Source organism: Squalius cephalus (assembly GCF_949319135.1).
Source record: "Squalius cephalus genome assembly, chromosome: 16".
In the NCBI taxonomy this organism is placed as follows: Eukaryota; Metazoa; Chordata; class Actinopteri; order Cypriniformes; family Leuciscidae; genus Squalius; species Squalius cephalus.
The window spans coordinates 27,637,361-27,655,183 of record NC_137137.1 but is presented as its reverse complement, the minus strand read 5'-3'; the positions used below and the strand labels follow the sequence as shown (position 1 = coordinate 27,655,183).

General features: G+C 38.0%; 1 protein-coding gene across 1 annotated transcript in view; it reads left to right on the top strand.

Annotated features, from left to right (window-relative positions):
- The window catches only part of qars1 (glutaminyl-tRNA synthetase 1), a 41,604-nt gene that overhangs the window by 22,778 nt on the left and 1,003 nt on the right, over positions 1–17,823 (top strand). The window contains exons 13-21 of the mRNA XM_079897704.1: positions 2,335–2,574; positions 4,071–4,163; positions 7,264–7,401; positions 7,483–7,570; positions 12,028–12,174; positions 15,517–15,618; positions 15,720–15,812; positions 16,070–16,197; positions 16,323–16,389. Of these exons, the coding sequence (XP_079753830.1) occupies positions 2,335–2,574; positions 4,071–4,163; positions 7,264–7,401; positions 7,483–7,570; positions 12,028–12,174; positions 15,517–15,618; positions 15,720–15,812; positions 16,070–16,197; positions 16,323–16,389 (1,096 nt within the window). The remainder of the gene's footprint in view (positions 1–2,334; positions 2,575–4,070; positions 4,164–7,263; positions 7,402–7,482; positions 7,571–12,027; positions 12,175–15,516; positions 15,619–15,719; positions 15,813–16,069; positions 16,198–16,322; positions 16,390–17,823) is intronic.

Genomic DNA, 17,823 nt, shown 5'->3' with positions numbered 1-17,823 from the left:
TCGGGATAAACAGAGAGACTAACATTAACGTAGACACCATCCTTCTTATGATGTAACAAGTACATCAGGATTTATGGGAAGTGTTCCCGGTTCCAGCTGACCTAAACTATGCCAAGTATATAGCCCTTTTAACAATGTAGATTGTTCCAAAGCGGCTTTACAGTGATAATAGGAAATTAAAGTAACAGAGATTGTGTTGGCTTTATAGCAGCTCTAGAATAAAGTTATTGTCCAGCTTAAGTTAGTTTTGATTGATTCACTTCCGTCGCAACGATTATTAGTTATTAACTTAGGGGCCGCTAACACGACACCATTCTAACAGAAAATCCTTAAGTTCTCTCTGCGCAAACTTTAAAAACGCAAACCTGTGAGAATGCTGATGGTGTGCACATGCGTATTACGAGTTCAGTCTATAGGTATGCGCGTTTGAATATATGTGCGCAGGTGTGTCGATTTTGATCTTCTAGGTATTATCAACTGGCCGTAATTTTGAAATCGCAATATTGAAAAAAATAAAAATGAAAGTTTCTGAAATAAGGCCACAAAACACATACTAAATATGTGTCCACAAGACTTCTGAATAATGCATTTTGTCGCCTAGAGTTTTTTCTTCAAAATGATCTGAAAATCATCCTGCCTAATCATTCACATAAACCAATACATTCATTTAAATTTTGTAAGGCACTTTTTGTTTGGAAAGGCAATATGCGAGTGGGCATGAATGATCCAATGACACCATCATGAATATAGAGTGGTTCACACCTGAGGAAACAATGGGGCCCGCATACATAATGAGTAGGGGTGTAACGATTCATCAACTACATCGATGTATCGATTTATATTCTTAATGATCCAACTACATCGATCTGTGCTTGGCAAGTTATATCGATCTAGACATATATCGATCTAACATCGTTTTAAAAGGTAATGAATCGATTGTATCGATACTATGAAATAACGCATTGGATTTAAGCACGTCAGACTTTATAAGGTTGTTTTTTACTTTATAAGGATGCACTTTTAATGATAAAGGCGTTAAACGTTACTCGATTCAGTCAGATCTGTGACGTGATCGCCATGCGTGACGCGCCAGCAGCAGCGCAAAGACAACAAGCAGCGCAAAGTCTCTCACCTCAGAAAAACGGACTTTCCTGTCCTCTCAGCCGCTATACTGCAGTAGCGCGCACTCTTCAATTGCACGCGCAAATGCGGCGGCGCGCGCTGCAGGCTTATATCGTTTCACTAGCCTATATATAAAGCACAAAATAAACTACAAGCATGCAACGTCGTTACGTTTTAAATTAGAAAAAAAGTGTTGTCCAGATTCAGTATCTGCGGTCAGATGATATTGTCAGGCTATATGTCCGTGTCATTATTCTATCATTATTTTCATAACTTGTAACGAAATAACGTCTCTCACCTCAGAAAAACGAAATCTCATGTCCTGTCATTGTTATACTGTGCTCGTAGCGTGCACTCTTTAATTGCACGCGCATAATTAATTGATACCTGATTCCCTTTCAAGAATTTTCACACACTGTTTGATCCGTTAATAACGGAGAAATGTGAATGTTTCTCACTAGATCTCGCAGCAATGTTATTACTTCTGTGCCGAATTCGAATGCTTTCTTTACTGGATCTCTTAGCGCTGTGTAGTAACAGTGTCGCTTGATCAAGATCGGCTCGCGCTGCTTTGGTCCAAACTGATAAGCAACGGTCCGTCAACCACACAATAACGAGTAGCTCAGTTTCGTTCCGCTTACATTACGTTTGCCATTTGATGTCGGACAATGTTGTTGACCCGCCTACATTTGAAATAACGAAATTTTGGTCGGCAGGAAAAATGATCCAACGGTTCGGTTTGAAAATGCGTACCGAACACTGAACCGAATTCGGCTAGGTATACATCCGCGCTAAAATATCAAGGTGAAAGTCATCATAGCTTGCTTAGTATAGACCCAGCTCCCAACCCAACTTTGAGAATAGATTAACGGCGATGTTTTTTTTTATCGCCTGATAAGAGTCTCACGTTAACGCAGCACGTTAACGCCGATAACGGCCCACCACTGTTCCGCTTTAAACGAAACTGCGCTACATCTTCTAAGTTGTGTATTAGATCCATATGTAAATACCTGGAAATAAAAGCTGAAATGTTTATCTCTTGTCTCATTCATTTTTTGTTGTCAAACCCAAATGTTTTCATTCTACAGAAAAAATAAAGGAATTGCCCTCACTGTTCCAATACTTTTGGAGAGGAGTGTATATATGTGTGTGTGTTCTGAATGTGGTCTATATTATTGACTACTGAATCCTTTTTGTTTGTTTGTGTGTAAGGGGTCATGCGTATGTGTGCCACCAGCATGGAGAGGAGCTCAAGGGTCACAACGTCCCTCCCTCCCCATGGAGAGAGCGACCTGTGGGCGAGTCTTTGGTTTTGTTTGACAGGATGAGGAAGGGCATGTTTGCAGAAGGGGAAGCCACTCTCAGAATGAAGATGGTCATGGAAGATGGGAAAATGGACCCTGTGGCGTACCGGATCAAATACACGCCACATCACAGGACAGGAGACACATGGTAAGACACTTTGTTTCGCTCACATGTTGTGGTTTTGTTTCTTTCAGGGGTGCAAACAGCGCGCTTTTCGGCGCCTCCCGCTTTTTTCACGTCAGTTTGGGTGACTTGTGTGAATCGTGCAGATCCGAAGAGTTTTTTTTTTAAGGAGGGGGGGGGGGGGGGGTTGTTTGAGGGTCTGATTATAATTTAACCAACAGTAATTCTGGATTGCGTCCACCAACAAGTAAATAGGAAATAAGCGAATCAGAACACTGCGCGCCAAACCAGCAGTATGTGCGCAAGCGTGAACCACTAGTGTTTCTGTCTCACTCTGGATCTGCCACTGCATCACATTTCTCTCTGCGTGGCGTGTCGTGTCCGTTTTTATGTCGGCTCTCATGTTAACTGGTTAGAGCTTGTGTTAGAGCACAATGCCTGCGTGACACACACACTTCTCGAGCCGCGCCGAAACCGCGTGCTAGATATAGAACCGCAACCGACGCCTATTTTTTACGCGACACGCAAGAGTGTTGGAAGTTTTCAGACAAAATAGAAGGCGCAAATACATATTAATAAATTACATTTTGATGCTTGAAAGTCTCCCGGTTTTGACAAATGCATATATAATTGTAATTTAAAAAATAGGCCTAATTATCGATTTTCAAATATTGCCCCTGTCAATAGGCCTACAGATTTTTTTTTTTGCCGTCAATACTGCCGACGTTGTCTTTGCTGTATCAGGCTATATATATTATATTTAACATCCAAATGTAGATGGTCTGTCGGCGCACAGAGCCACGCAGTCGCAGACAGCACGTGAAGTTCGTGAACACCTAATTCCCTTTTCTTTCTTATCTATTTGTGTTTGAACAGACATGTGCACGAAAAAATAAGCCAGTGACCGTCTCAACGAGTTTCCCCGTAAACGCAGTCAAAATAAAACGGATGCGTGTCATTACCGGTATTAGATACGTGCATTCGTCTTAAAGGGACAGCACCCAATATACCTGCAGCTGTTTGTGTCACCAAAGTTAATTTAACAACAAAAGAGAAAGAGAAAAATCACGTTTTGTCAAAAGCTAAACTGTATTAATACTTAATACAGTTAATTTACCTGAAAAACATAAAGCACTGCTTTATTTCTCGTGTATTTGTGTTTTATTGTGTTTATATTTGTATTATGTTTATTAGTTTCTATGCAGATGCACTAGGCCTACCCTACACAATTACCCCAATCATCCTAGAATTATTAATTCTTTACAAAAAGAGCTATTCAAATCATCAGGTGAAATTGTTTTCAGGAAGTAGCAGTAAAGCAAGAAGAAGAAGTGCAAGATAGTTTTTCTAAATTTCATTTGACTCTATGTGCCTATAGGGGTGGGTTGGGGATGGTGGCAATGTAGTATCTGGATATTTGCCGCGGGACGAGGGCTTCGATTTTACCTCTCTCTTTTTTGACCATACATGTGTTTGCACCCCTGTTCTTTAATTTTATGCCGCTCTGTTCTTGTGTACAGGTGCATATACCCCACGTATGATTACACACACTGTCTGTGTGACTCCGTTGAACATATCACACACTCACTGTGCACCAAAGAGTTTCAGGCCAGGTATGTCACTCAACATTTTATCAGAGTATCAGGTAGGGCTGGATGGAAACATATGGGTAGCAATATTCAATTTGAAATGTAATATGCAAAATGACAATGCAATATGTAAAATGGCAATGCATTTCTGTATTTAAATTTAAAATTTCCATTACATTTGTGCAAGGTTTGGTGCAAAATGAAAATTCAATTATATAATTTACATTTGCCATTTCATACACTAGTTTTAATATGCAAATTGAATCCATATTTTAACGCTTTATAACTTGCAAAATTAAAATGAAAATGTATTACAGAAATGATTAGATATGTTTAACATGTTCAAGCAAAAACTGTAGCAAAATGATTTTTTTTTATTGCATTTACACTCACAGTTAAGACACTTGTGATTGCATTTCCATTAAGTGTCCCACAATGAATGTAGCAAAATTCAATGTGCAATTTGAAAATGCATTCTGAGCCGATCAAGTGCCCGTCCCACCGTCAATCATTCAATAACATTCTCTTCACCGGCCTCGCTCCGCTCCCACAGCTCTCAACCCCACCCTGCTTCACCACACATACAAATATTTAAATTGCACATAAGACCATTTTTATATTTATTGATAGACTTGTTTCTACTCCAATTCATTGTTGAAATATAAACATTTAAACAGTCGCTGTCATGACAGATAACTTCTGTTTTATTCAAACATTCATTAAGACATCACTAACAGATTAAATAAAAATATAATAATATGTATTAGTGCATATATTTATAAATAAATATATTTGTACAAAAATTATCTTCTCAACAGTTGTTTTTTTCTATTTGACTAACAAATTTATGGACATTTAAATGGCTCTCCTGAGGTAAATGTAGCATTGCGTGACATTTATATATGTTTTACTGAAGTCTTTTCACAGAAACTCTTATTGAGCAATTACATGAGACCTGGTTCATTTCAGTAAGTTGTACTGTTTCTTTCAACATGCCTTCTGAAGTTCATTCATGTTTATTTTGTGCTGTAACTTGTAGTAAAAAGATGAGATTGGTTCACGCCTGGACCGTGCTGCCGTCTTACTGAATTTTTAAATTTTGGGGTGAACTTACACTTTAATACTTATGCTTTATCCAACACACCTGCCTGGAAGTTCCTAGTTTTCCTGAGGACATAGATTGGTTGGTGACATGGACTGGAAAACTATCAAGTGGTCCTCCAGGAGCAGGATTGGTCAACTCTGCTCTAGCGGTTGAGGCGTAAAGCCCGAAGTATACTTCAGCCATCCGACGTTTCAATCATGTTCAATCAGGTTCACGTAACATAATTTTGTCATCAGGAGTGTCCGCGCAACACTGTCTGTGTGACTTGAGTGCTTGAAAACAAAGTCCACTAGATTGTGCGCACGAGTCGAACGCATCTATAGCCCCAGAGCATAATGTTTACACCTCCGTGCTTGACTGTAGGGATGGTATTCTTGGGGTCATAGTCAGCATTTCTATCCTCCAAACACGGGGAGTTGAGTTAATGCCAAAGAGCTCAATTTTGGTCTCATCTGACCACAGCACTTTCTCCCAGGTCTTCTCTGAATCATTAGATGTTCATTGGCAAACCTCAGACGGGCTTCTACATGTGCCTTCTTGAGCAGGGGGACCTCACGGGTGCTGCAGGATTTCAATCCATTGCGGCGTAGTGTGTTACCAATGGTTTGCTTGGTGACTATGGTCCCAACTGCCTTGAGATCATTGACAAGCTCCTCCCGTGTAGATCTTGGCTGACCCCTTACTTTTCTCATGATCATCCTTACCCCATGAGGTGAGATCTTGCATGGATCTCCAAACTGAGGGAGATTGATCACACCAACAAAAGTCTCCTTCTCACCAAGCTTCTTGCTGATGGTCTTGTAGCCAATTCCAGCCTTGTGCAGGTCTCCAATCTTGTCCCTGATGTCCTTTGACAGCTCTTTGGTCTTGCCCATGGTGGTGTAGACGATGGAATGGAAGATACAGATTCTGTGGACAGGTGTCTTTTATACACATAATGAGCTGACATTACGAGTACTTTCTTAAAGTGACTGGACTAATCTGTGTTTCACATGGGCACATAACCAATCTGTGGGAGGCAGAATTCCTGCTTGTTGGTAGGGGATCAAATACTTATTTCACTCGATCAAATGTTAAAGGGGTGGTTGAGTATGATTTCACTTTTCTAACTTTAGTTAGTGGGTAATGTTGCTGTTTGAGCATAAACAACATCTGCATCTCACAACAGTTCCTATACGAGCGATTTATAGATTAACATGACAGAATATGCTAATTGAAGATAGTTAACTCCACATCAGCAACGTAAATTCATCAACTAACCATTCAGAGACGTCCTGTTGCATTCTACGTTGTCACTTCTTCTTGAGTCTCTCCATCTTTGTCTGACTCCGTTTTAACATTAAAGGCAGAACAGAACAGTCATTTTAGTGTGTCTGCGTGAGGTAATCGCAGCTGCTAACACATGAGCTCTAGAAACCCCGCCCTCTGCAGCAGCTCATTTGCATTTAAAGGGCCAGGCACAAAACGGTGCGTTTTTGCAAACCCTCAAAAAGTGACAACTTTAACATGCTATATAAAAATATCTGTGGGGTATTTTGTGCTAAAACTTCACATACACACTCTGGGGACATCAGAGATATATTTTACATCTTGTGAAAAGGGCATTTTACCACCCCTTTAATCAATTTATAACCTTTATATAATGTGTTTTTTCTAGATTTTTGGTTGATATTCTGTCTCTATCTGTTAAAATAAACCTACCATCAAAATGATAGACCCTTCATTTCTTTGTAAGTGAGCAAACTTACAAAATCATCAGGGGATCAAATAATTATTTTCTCCACTGTACAGAGTAGCTAGTTAATAGCTTTCACATTACGACTGTTACCATATTGTGTAGTTTAGTACAACTGGAATACTGTATTAACCAATCCACATTCATGGCTCCAACTATCCTTAGAAACTTTTTTTTTAAGAAGTTGAAATCAAGCTCAGAATAATAACACAGTTCTTTCTTTGTGTGCATAGATCTTAGGCTACAGTATGTATGTATTACATGATGGTTTTTCTCTCTTTCAGACGATCATCATATTACTGGTTGTGTAATGCTTTGGATGTGTACTGCCCGGTGCAGTGGGAATATGGCAGACTCAACCTTACTTATACTGTTGTTTCCAAGAGAAAGATCATCAAACTGGTGGAAACAGGAGTTGTTAGGTAACAACGCACATCAAATTTTTTTTGTCATTTATTTGTGAATTTTTGGATTATGTTTGTGTCCTGTGTTGTATGTTTCAGAGATTGGGATGATCCACGACTCTTCACCCTCACAGCTCTCAGGAGACGTGGGTTCCCTCCACTAGCTATCAACAATTTCTGTGCCCGGGTGAGAGAAAAATGGAGCAACATTGTATGATATCATAAGTAGGGCTGAACGATACATCGAATTTTCATCGTCATCGCGATATGAACTCGCGCGATGAACACATCGCAACAGACAGCCTGACACGATGAATAACACCTGGTTCAGATTACAAAATTTTTGTGTCTGTTACGATAGTCACGGTGTCAGATTACTCGATTTTGACTCCTAAAATCTTGTCGTGTCATGGACAAGAAACATGTCAGACTACACGTTGCTTTCCGACCAGTCATCGCGTGCCGTCACACGCACACATTCACTCGCAAACATTCACTCGCACACATACACACACACACACTGTCCCTCGCTCGCTCGCTCGCTCGCACGCACACACACACACACACACACACACTGTCCCTCGCTCGCTCACTCACTCTCGCGCGCGCGCGCGCACACGCACACACACACACACACACACACTGTCCCTCGCTCACTCACTCGCGCTAAATAGTAATCCAGGCAGGTAATAAACGTTTGCCCTATCACGCAAATAACCTATTAAAGCACTAAGACATGGGAACAGTATATTCTATTTTACAATGTCTATTTAAAAAAAAAAAAAAATCAGGAATTGTTGTTAGCTATAGCTAACATTCACATTTGAATATTTATCGCAAGTCATATCGTCATCGCAATATTAAACAATGTTATCGCACATCGCAGCTTTTCCTCATATCGTGCAGCCCTAATCATAAGTAGTTCAAAGCAAGATACTTGAAAGATTGAATGGTAGCAGGAGCTAATGATCACTACTAGAGATGTTATACGTATTCAGGCCACGGAAGTGAGACTGGAATTCCTGATGACTCGTTTAGTCTGTTCAGAGTCGATTCTTTTTTATTGGGAGACAATAACTTTATTTATCATGCACTTTCAACTTTACAACTTTACAGTCTGTTTACGTTCACACTCACAGGCAGCGATACTACACACTGCATGAAAGGTAGTATTTGAAAAATCAAAATAGAGGCACTTTAATGTAATTTTATTTAGATTTTGGCTTCCAAGGATTGTGAAGGGAAGATAGTTGAAGTAAAACTATTTAAAACTAGCTGCATTCCTTTTATTTCCTTCACAGCGGTGTGCATTCGTTCCTCCCTAAAAGTTCAAACTTAATGTCAGAATCAGCAAAATAGGGGATTTTTGTAAAATGCAGTCTAATGTTGCCAAATTGCGGGATGTGTTTGATAATAAAAAGTTATTAAAAGCACAATAATCCGTGCAAGAGACTCTTTCCCAACCGCAACTTTGACAAGCAAATTATACTTTGGGCTTCGATCAGATACACACAAAAATATGTCAAAATGGCCAGCTTGGGGAGTATTCACTTAAACGGCTGTTTATGTCTTAAGTGGATTTCTTAGATTTCTTTTGTAGGCTATATCTACTTACCTGAACAGTAATGTTAATAGACCTTCCTGAAAAAAATTAACTTGTTTCTTTGTTCTTGTTCTTTGTTCTTTATTCTATTGTATGTTATCTTATGCATATAAAACACTAAAAATCGATGTTTTATATAATGTTTTTGCTTAAACATTGCTTTTTATTTTGGTATAGATATTTATTTTACATTTCAGAATATAAAGCACTGTTAATTCTTTATTTTTTTTTTTAAATTTAAACAAATATATAATAAAAAGAACCGATAAGAACAAAGTACCAGATCAATAAGCAGTATTGGTAAGAGAGCTCATTAAAACCTTAACGATAACCATCCCTACCTATGCATGTGTCATGTGTTTGTGTATATTGTTTCATTCTGTTTCTTTTCATGAAAGTGGTGTGCTTTTGCTCCTCCTTAAAATCCAAAACTTAATGTGAAAATCAGTAAAATCATGTAACGTGACTTTTGTAAAATGCAGTCTAATGTGGGACGTGCGAAAGAGATCTCACACTGTTTCCCAGTTTTGGGAAACAGTGTGAGATCTCTTTCGCACTTTTAATAACTTCAATATTAAGCACGTCCCACAGTACACTGCATTTTACGAAAGTCACGTTACATGATTTTACTGATTTTCACATTAAGTTTGGGCTTTTAAGGAGGAGCAGAGGATCACAGATTAATTAAAAACGTCTGTAAAATATTAACATTGATTTTTACTGATAACGGATAATATCACAAAGCAACTATCAGTGCCGATTACTCTGCAAATTATGTTCGTCTGTCAACCTCAATCACCACAAATTCAAAACACAACATTTAATGCTATTTGCAAGACATTTACAGGAATAGTTCATCAAAAAATTTAAATGGACATTTTTAAGAGTAAATTGTCATTTTCTCATACATTTAAATTACTTTTTATTTTTTCCATAATGCACAAAAAGAGAAAATTAGAATACTATTTTCAATTATCTTTTTAATGCAATTAAAATAAATGGATGTTTAAGTTTTCAAGCTTTGTGTCTGGATACAAAAGCACCTTAAAAGTATTATAAAGGTAGTTTACTTATTTTCCGTTACATTCTGAAGTCACATAGCTTTGTTTGAGGAACAGATTGAAATTTAAGTTATTTTCAAATAAAGGTTTAATTGAGCTTTAAGATAAGGATAGGTTTGTTAGAAACTTGATATCTTAGAGTATTGCTGATATACTGTATATCACATCACAAAATTTAATGATAGTAAACAACACATTCACATGGTAAATAAAACAACACTCCACAAGACATGCTGTTTTGGAGATGCTCTGATCCAGTCATCTAGCCACCACTATTTGGTCCTTGTCAAAGTGATTCAGATTAGGCCTGCACAATTAATCACAATGAAACCACACGCGATTTGGCAAAGACTGATTATTTTATGCGCAGCTTGTCAGTGCAGCACGGCTGATCGGAAGTAAATGCTGCTCCATCTGAACGCCGGAGGGTGTCTCACGCAGACACGCCAACTATGCCCTGCCGCAGAAGTAGATAAGACACATAATTTCAGATAATCCCTATCAGGCATCATACTATTACTGTAGCTGAATAAACAGAAGATTGAAACGCTTTGATTAAACATGACTATGTACATGACTACCTTATTCTATGTAAGAAGCCACATCATCTCACAGAAGGATGCTCAACTGTCGTTATGAAGTGAGTTTGGAGTAAAAGCATGTAATTAAATGTTGTCTTTTGTTGGACAATAGGTTCATAAATGCTTCTCATGTTTGGAAATGTTTGACGCGTGTTGCTTTTTCAAATGCACGTTATAAGTGACTCAAACTCACAGGGCTCTCAGATGGAGTAGCGTTTACAGAGCTGTACATCAATGACAAGCTGCGCATAAAAAATAATCGCGATAAGCCAAATCGTTTTAAGTGCGATTTCATGGAAATTGTGATTAATCATGCAGCCCTAATTCAGATATTTTCGCTTGCATATTTTTGCATCTAACACATGACATATAAGAACAGACTGTTCACTTGCTGCCTAATATATATTCCACCCCTTGGTGCCATTGTAATTATATAATCAATGTTAAATATTCACTTCACGTATCAGTGGTTTTAATGGTGTAGCTGATTAGTGTATTGCCACACATAAAAAAATATCTGGGAAAAAAGCTTTTTTTTTTTTCAAACTTTAATCATTACAGCAGAAATATCAGAAATATGGAAGACCTTTGAATATTGTCTTAGACTGTGGGGAACCTTAGAGTTAAAAAGGTTGAGAACCACTGATCTAATAGCTGAATTTACCAAAGGTTACAAGGTCCATGGAATTAAATCTTTATTGGGTATTCAAATTTTGCCAAATATTGATGGAATATGACAATTGTTATAGTCAAGTCAAGTCACCTTTATTTATATAGTGCTTTTTACAATACAGATTGTATCAAAGCAGCTTCACAGTAATAAACCCCCGTTCAATTGGCCCAAAGGAGGCATCCGATCGGCGGGTGAAGGTCTTTGCGCATTACTGTCCTTCCACGTGGCAAAGGAATTTGATTCATATGTATTTTCTCATTATTTTATCTGACTCCATAAATGAAAAGCTTTTAATGATCTGTGCATCATTAAATGTGAGCTAATGTTTGACTCTTCTTTTTAACTCTTTACTGAAAATAATGTCAGAGTCGATTAGAATAAAATCAAATATTTACAATTTATTATGTCAGGTAAATGTATCAATGCTAGTTACATAATCAGTTCAAAGATAATCAATACAAAACATCAAATGCAAATAAAGAACAAGCGTTTTGGAGAAATACAAATAGTGTTATTATAGAATGTTATAGATGTTGTGTGCTTCATTGTGGAATTCCAAATAAGTCTTGCATCTAACACCAAACTGTCAAACAGGAAAACTAATTGGCCGATTCTGATCGTTAAAAAAAGAAATCCAGATGTTTGCCCTTTTATCCATTGCTGATATATTGGTTAACCACCAAAAACTGTACCCTGCTGTTGACATCTGTTTTTGTTTTTTTTTAGGTGGGTGTGACTGTTGCCCAGACCACCATGGAGCCACACCTGTTGGAGTCGTGTGTAAGGGAGATCCTTAATGACATCGCCCCTCGTGCCATGGCCATACTCGAGCCCCTGAAAGTCACCATCACTAACCTACCAACCAATGCACAGGTACAAAATTGCATAAGTGCATTAATGTTTGTTACATAAGGCATAATATACAGCAAAACAAACAAAATCAGTTAAGCGCAGGGCCGGATCTACCATACGGGCAATCTGGGCATGTGCCCAGGGGCCCTTGCGCAGAGAGGAGCCCTCCGTGATCTGAGGTTTTTTTTGTGCGCTACATAAAATATTACTTGAGAACCAAGCAAGTTGGACTCATGAAACCATTCATTTACTATAGGGCTGGACCCGAATATTCGTTCGGTGGGTTGGTATTCGATTTGAAAATGTGACATTCGAATATTCGTTTTTTTTTTGTGTTTTTTTTGCACACCTGGGATCCCCCGCGAAACGGTTCTCATTTGCGCTTGAATAAGGCCGGCGACACACTGGCTGCGTGGCGTGTCCGTTTTTATTTCGGCTCCCATGTTAACAGGTTGGAGTTTGCAAACTGCCTGTGTGAGACACACGTCTCAGGCGCGGCTCGAGCCACGCGGAAAACGTGTGCATGCTAGAAATAGAACCGACGCCTAAGTGTTCCAGCAACGGGAGTGTTCTCTGGCTAGAGCGCAGAACAGCAGAGTTTGTATGGACCGAAGTGCATGTCTGAGCTTGTGTTTTGGGTTAAGCTGCATTGCTTTGACATTGTGGAAAATAGAATAATAGAAACAAAATGTATTAGCCTTTTACCCATTATTATCAATCTAAATTAATCTCGTTTTTAATATAACTTAATTTCGTTTTTCTTTATTTAAATTTCGTTTTTCTTTTATTTAAATTTCGTTTTTTCTTTATTTAAATTTCGTTTTTCTTTATTTAAATTTCGTTTTTCTTTATTTAAATTTCGTTTTTCTTTATTTAAATCTACCCTTTACTGTGTCAGTAATTTGTTAGTCAGAAAAATATTAGACTACCTTAAAAGTATTGCTTAAGTTAACACACCTGTGTGTGTGCGTTTTATATCACTAATGCAGTGTCTGTTCTCGGAGCATGTAAGCCCTGCCCGCGTGAGGTGTGCCGCTTCCCACTCGCGCTGTTCTGTAGTTTACTAAAAGTTTATTAATTTTGAATGTCTCGCGTCTCGATCTATATTGCACCAAATGCGACACTGCACTCCCTTGTGAAGTCGATTGGATGAACGGTTCTCGAAATAATCAAAATGCAAACGGACAGACAGACACAGATTCCTGCCTTTATTAGAGAGGAGAATATGTTCAGCCCCCTCTCTCCGAAGCTTCGAATATTCGATGTTCATTACTACTGAAGCTTCGAAGCTCAAAAAATGGTATTCGGACCAGCCCTAGTTTACTATATCACAATCACAATATTGACCTCAATAATCGCAATATGACATTTTCCCCAAATCGTGCAGCCCTACTTTTCAAAAAAAAAAAAATTGTATCATTGTCTTGTGAACTAATCATTCAGCTTTTGACCAATAGTGATTGGCATGTCAAATTCCACACTTGGTGGGCCTTAGTATTGTGTGCGTGCGTGCGTGTGTTCCTTTGGAGGGTGTGGTGGTCAGGTAGGGTAGGGGGGCCCATGAGCTTCAGTGCCCTGGTAAACACTGGTATTGCTATGCCAATGCAGCTTATAGCTTGTTTTAGGATTCATCACTGTGGAGGTGTAGTTCAATTGTATTAATAAATTTAATTTTGGAGTTATTTCATCTGTTAACTCTCACTCATTCCTACTCACTCTTTACATGGCATTAGTGGTTTTAAGGAATAGGAGTTGGTATACGTATTCAAGGGTGTGCAAAGATGGGTGGTGTTTATGATCATAGTGGGCCAGTCTAAGCCAAAATGCCAGGGCTGATTTTTTATTTTATTTTTTTGCAGTCACTGCAGCTGCCATTAGAAGCTCTGTTTCCTATAGAAACAGTCAGACGCACGCTTCCACTGCGCATGCGCATTTGCTTGATCCAGCCTGAAAATTTTCGTTTTCTGTCATGATTTGAGCGTTTAGAAACAAAATTTGAGACAGTTGTTGTCAGATTTTATTGGTGATTTCAAGTTTGGAGAATTAGATGTTTACCCTTTGAAAGAGATAGGAGCTGTACTTGCACGGCCGAGAGGCATTTCAAAGATGGCCGGCAAGTGAAATGACTTGTCTCAAAGGGATGTTTTTTCACATTTCCAAGCAACCCACATACCTGGACTGATTAAACACGTACCTGAACTCCATTTTGCAGACTATTGAAGCCCTGAGCACGCCAAGCTCAGTGCGAAGTCTTTTTTTGCCACGGTTGACATTTCTGAGCGTTTTTCCCTTGTACTTTATCTTGTCTCGTTTTGACCCTTGCTGTTTTTGGAATTGTTACGACCCTTGCTGCCTGCCTTTTGACTCTGCCTTGTTTTGGATTACTCTGTGATTGTTCGCTGCCAGCCCTGACTACATGCCTGTTATGACTTTTGCTGCTTTATCTACGTTGGCGTTAATCCTGGTGCTTCGACCCATGCCTGTTTGTTTGTTGACACTCCAGTTATATAATAAACTGCACATGGATCTCAACACAAGTTCATCTGAGTCTCCGTCACAGATGGTACATCAAATGGTACATTATCATGATTATTATGTGGCTACTTGCCAAATAAACCAAATAATAAATAACAGATGGAAATTAAATAATTTGTTGAACTCTCTAGTTTAGCTAAAAGCTTGCATAACAAAACAGTCCATTACAAAATAGAAAATATCTCTTGCAAAAAACAAAATATCTCTTTCCAAAAACAAAACAAAAACACTGCAATGTTACAGTATTCATTTATGTAAAAAAATCAAAATCACTTATCAAGTTATGAACTAATTAGCTCACATATTTAGCATCAATGTGTCCTTTTTTCTGTCATCCAGCTCTGTTTCTCTTTTTTCTTCTCAGTTTTATGCTCTCTACTAAAAAATACTACTGAAGTCCTCTAAGGTCATTTTTACTATAGTTGCTTGTTGTCTTCAGATGCAAAGACTTAAAATGATATGAGAAACATCAAGGTTATACATATATATATATATATATATATATATATATATATATATATATATATATATATATATATATATATATACATACATACATACATACATACATACATACATACATACATACATACTGTACATACTGTACATACATACATACTGTACATACACACATACTGTACATACACACACACACACACACACACACACAGATAGATAGATAGATAGATAGATAGATAGATAGATAGATAGATAGATAGATAGATAGATAGATAGATAGATAGATAGATAGATAGATAGATAGATAGATAGATAGATAGATAGATAGATAGAAAATATCTATCTACCTCTGTTTTTTCCCCTATTCAGAAGGAGCTTCGAGTCCCAGACTTCCCAGCCAATGAAGCCAGGGGCAGCCATGTGGTTTCCTTCTCAAAGACCATCTTTATTGAGCAGAGTGACTTTAGAGAGGTGGTTTTAAGATTATTTCATATGAGGATCTGTTTTGAATTGGACCAGCATCTCATATAAGCAGAGGTGACAATTTTTGCTGTTTTGTGTGTTTGCTGTAGGTAATGGAGAAGGGCTATAAGCGTCTGACTCCAGATCAGCCAGTAGGCTTGAGACATGCAGGATACGTCATCTCTGTACAGAGCGTCATCAAGGTGAGAAACCACTCACTTAGCTCACATGATCTACTTAGTTTGCATAACATTTTTTTTTAAAGTTTGCATGTTTTTGCAATCTTTTAGTTGCTAAAAAAAAATTATAAGCTGATTGACCAAAAGGCATGTAGAAGTTTGTGTACAACAGGCTTCTCAGCAAAGTTTTGATCATGTTGATAATTTAGAGGCCTTAGAAATTTGCATATCAAATATAATACAGTAGGCTTTGTAGAGTTAAATGTCTTTTCTCTTGTCAGGATAACTGTGGTGAACTGTGTGAGTTAGAGGTGACGTGTGTCAGCTCAGACTCTGTGGAGAAACCCAAAGCATTCATTCATTGGGTGAGCGAGCCACTGCAGTGTGAAGTGCGCCTGTATGAAAGCCTGTAAGTTTCCTTATGTGCTGTCAAACCAGAGGTTTTTATTTCATTTTAATATTTTATGTCTCGCATCTATTTGACAAGACTTTGATAAGTGTATGTTTTACCCTCACTCATGTTTTTGTCTGTAGTTTTCTCCATAAACACCCAGAGGACCCAGCTGAAGTTCCTGCTGGATTCCTGAGTGACATTAACCCTGTAAGGCAATACATTATATATGATAAACTAGAATTTTTAAATGAAGTTTGTTTACAACAAACTAAAATGAGCTATGCACCAATGTGCAAACTCTAAGGAGCGGATTCCCGGACAGAGTTAAAATTAAACCAGGAGTAGGCCTTAATCTAGAAAAGTCAATCGTGTCTTAAAAAATGGCTTTCTGAAACAGATTAAGTACAGATTACTAACACCTGGGGTCTCATTTATAAAGCGTGCGTACGCACAAAACGGGGATGGAAACGTACGTACGCCAGTTCCCACGCAAAGGTTGTGATCTATAAAAAACAAACTTGACGGGAGAATGTGCATACCTTTAAGCAAACTTTGAGCCGTGCGTACGCACAGTCTGGAGACAAAGGGAATTGGCGACACCGATGGTGAGCTGGAGTTAAGTGTCTTTTTGCTCACTTTTAGACAGAAAATCTAAAGAAAATTTTACATATACAGAAAGATAATACAAATATAATTTCACTCACCAAGCCTGTCACTTGAAGCAAATATCCATCCCTTCTTAAATGTCCGCGCCAGCGAGCGCGTTGGGCCGTTTAGTGAAACTGACGCAAATAACAGTTTAAATAAATAAAATAATGATTTAAACCATGTTTTACTTCTGATATAAACATTTAGATTAAATATGCCATTCAAATTAATGGAGTTAAGCACTTAAACATGAAATCATTACTGAGAAGTTACAACATTTTTATATTCAAATTCAGTCAATAGAAATATTTGTTGTGGATGCGGTGTTTTTGAACACTTTTCCTCTGGCATGCTGTGTTTTAATGTTTTAACCACAGAGATAACTGCTTATCATGATAATACCAGATTGTCTGAGAAAATAGTTTCGTGCAAATAATGCCCAAGGCCTATCTGTTTCCATTAAAAGTATCAATTAAAAATACAATTCGGCCAGTGGAAAAGATTGAGAAAAACTTTCTCTGAAATGTATTTTACACTATTTGATTTATGTATTCAAAAACAAGGCAAGGATAGGCAACTACTTGATTTTTATTAATGTAATGTGTCTTGTACCGTTAAACGTTATCATGTGGATGAATAATCATATGCAAATGATATGCAGATGAGGATCTGCATAGTAAAACTAGGCGTTGTAAGCTCCATATATGGTTATTTCGGGGAGGAGACGCATGTGCACACAATCTTCCGCTGACTGGGATTTATAAAGTGAATTCTGCGCAGGTTCTGGCGTACGAACGGTTTTATAAATCCGAATATTATTTTGCGTACGCCACTTTTGGCTTTCGGGCGCACGTACACTTTTAGTAAGGTTCCTACGCACAGTTTTATAAATGAGACCCCAGGACTGTAGAGTATGAACTAAAATAAACAAGATTAATTTAAAACCAACTGTGATCTGAATTAGCATGACAGAGGTTGCCTATAAAACATCGA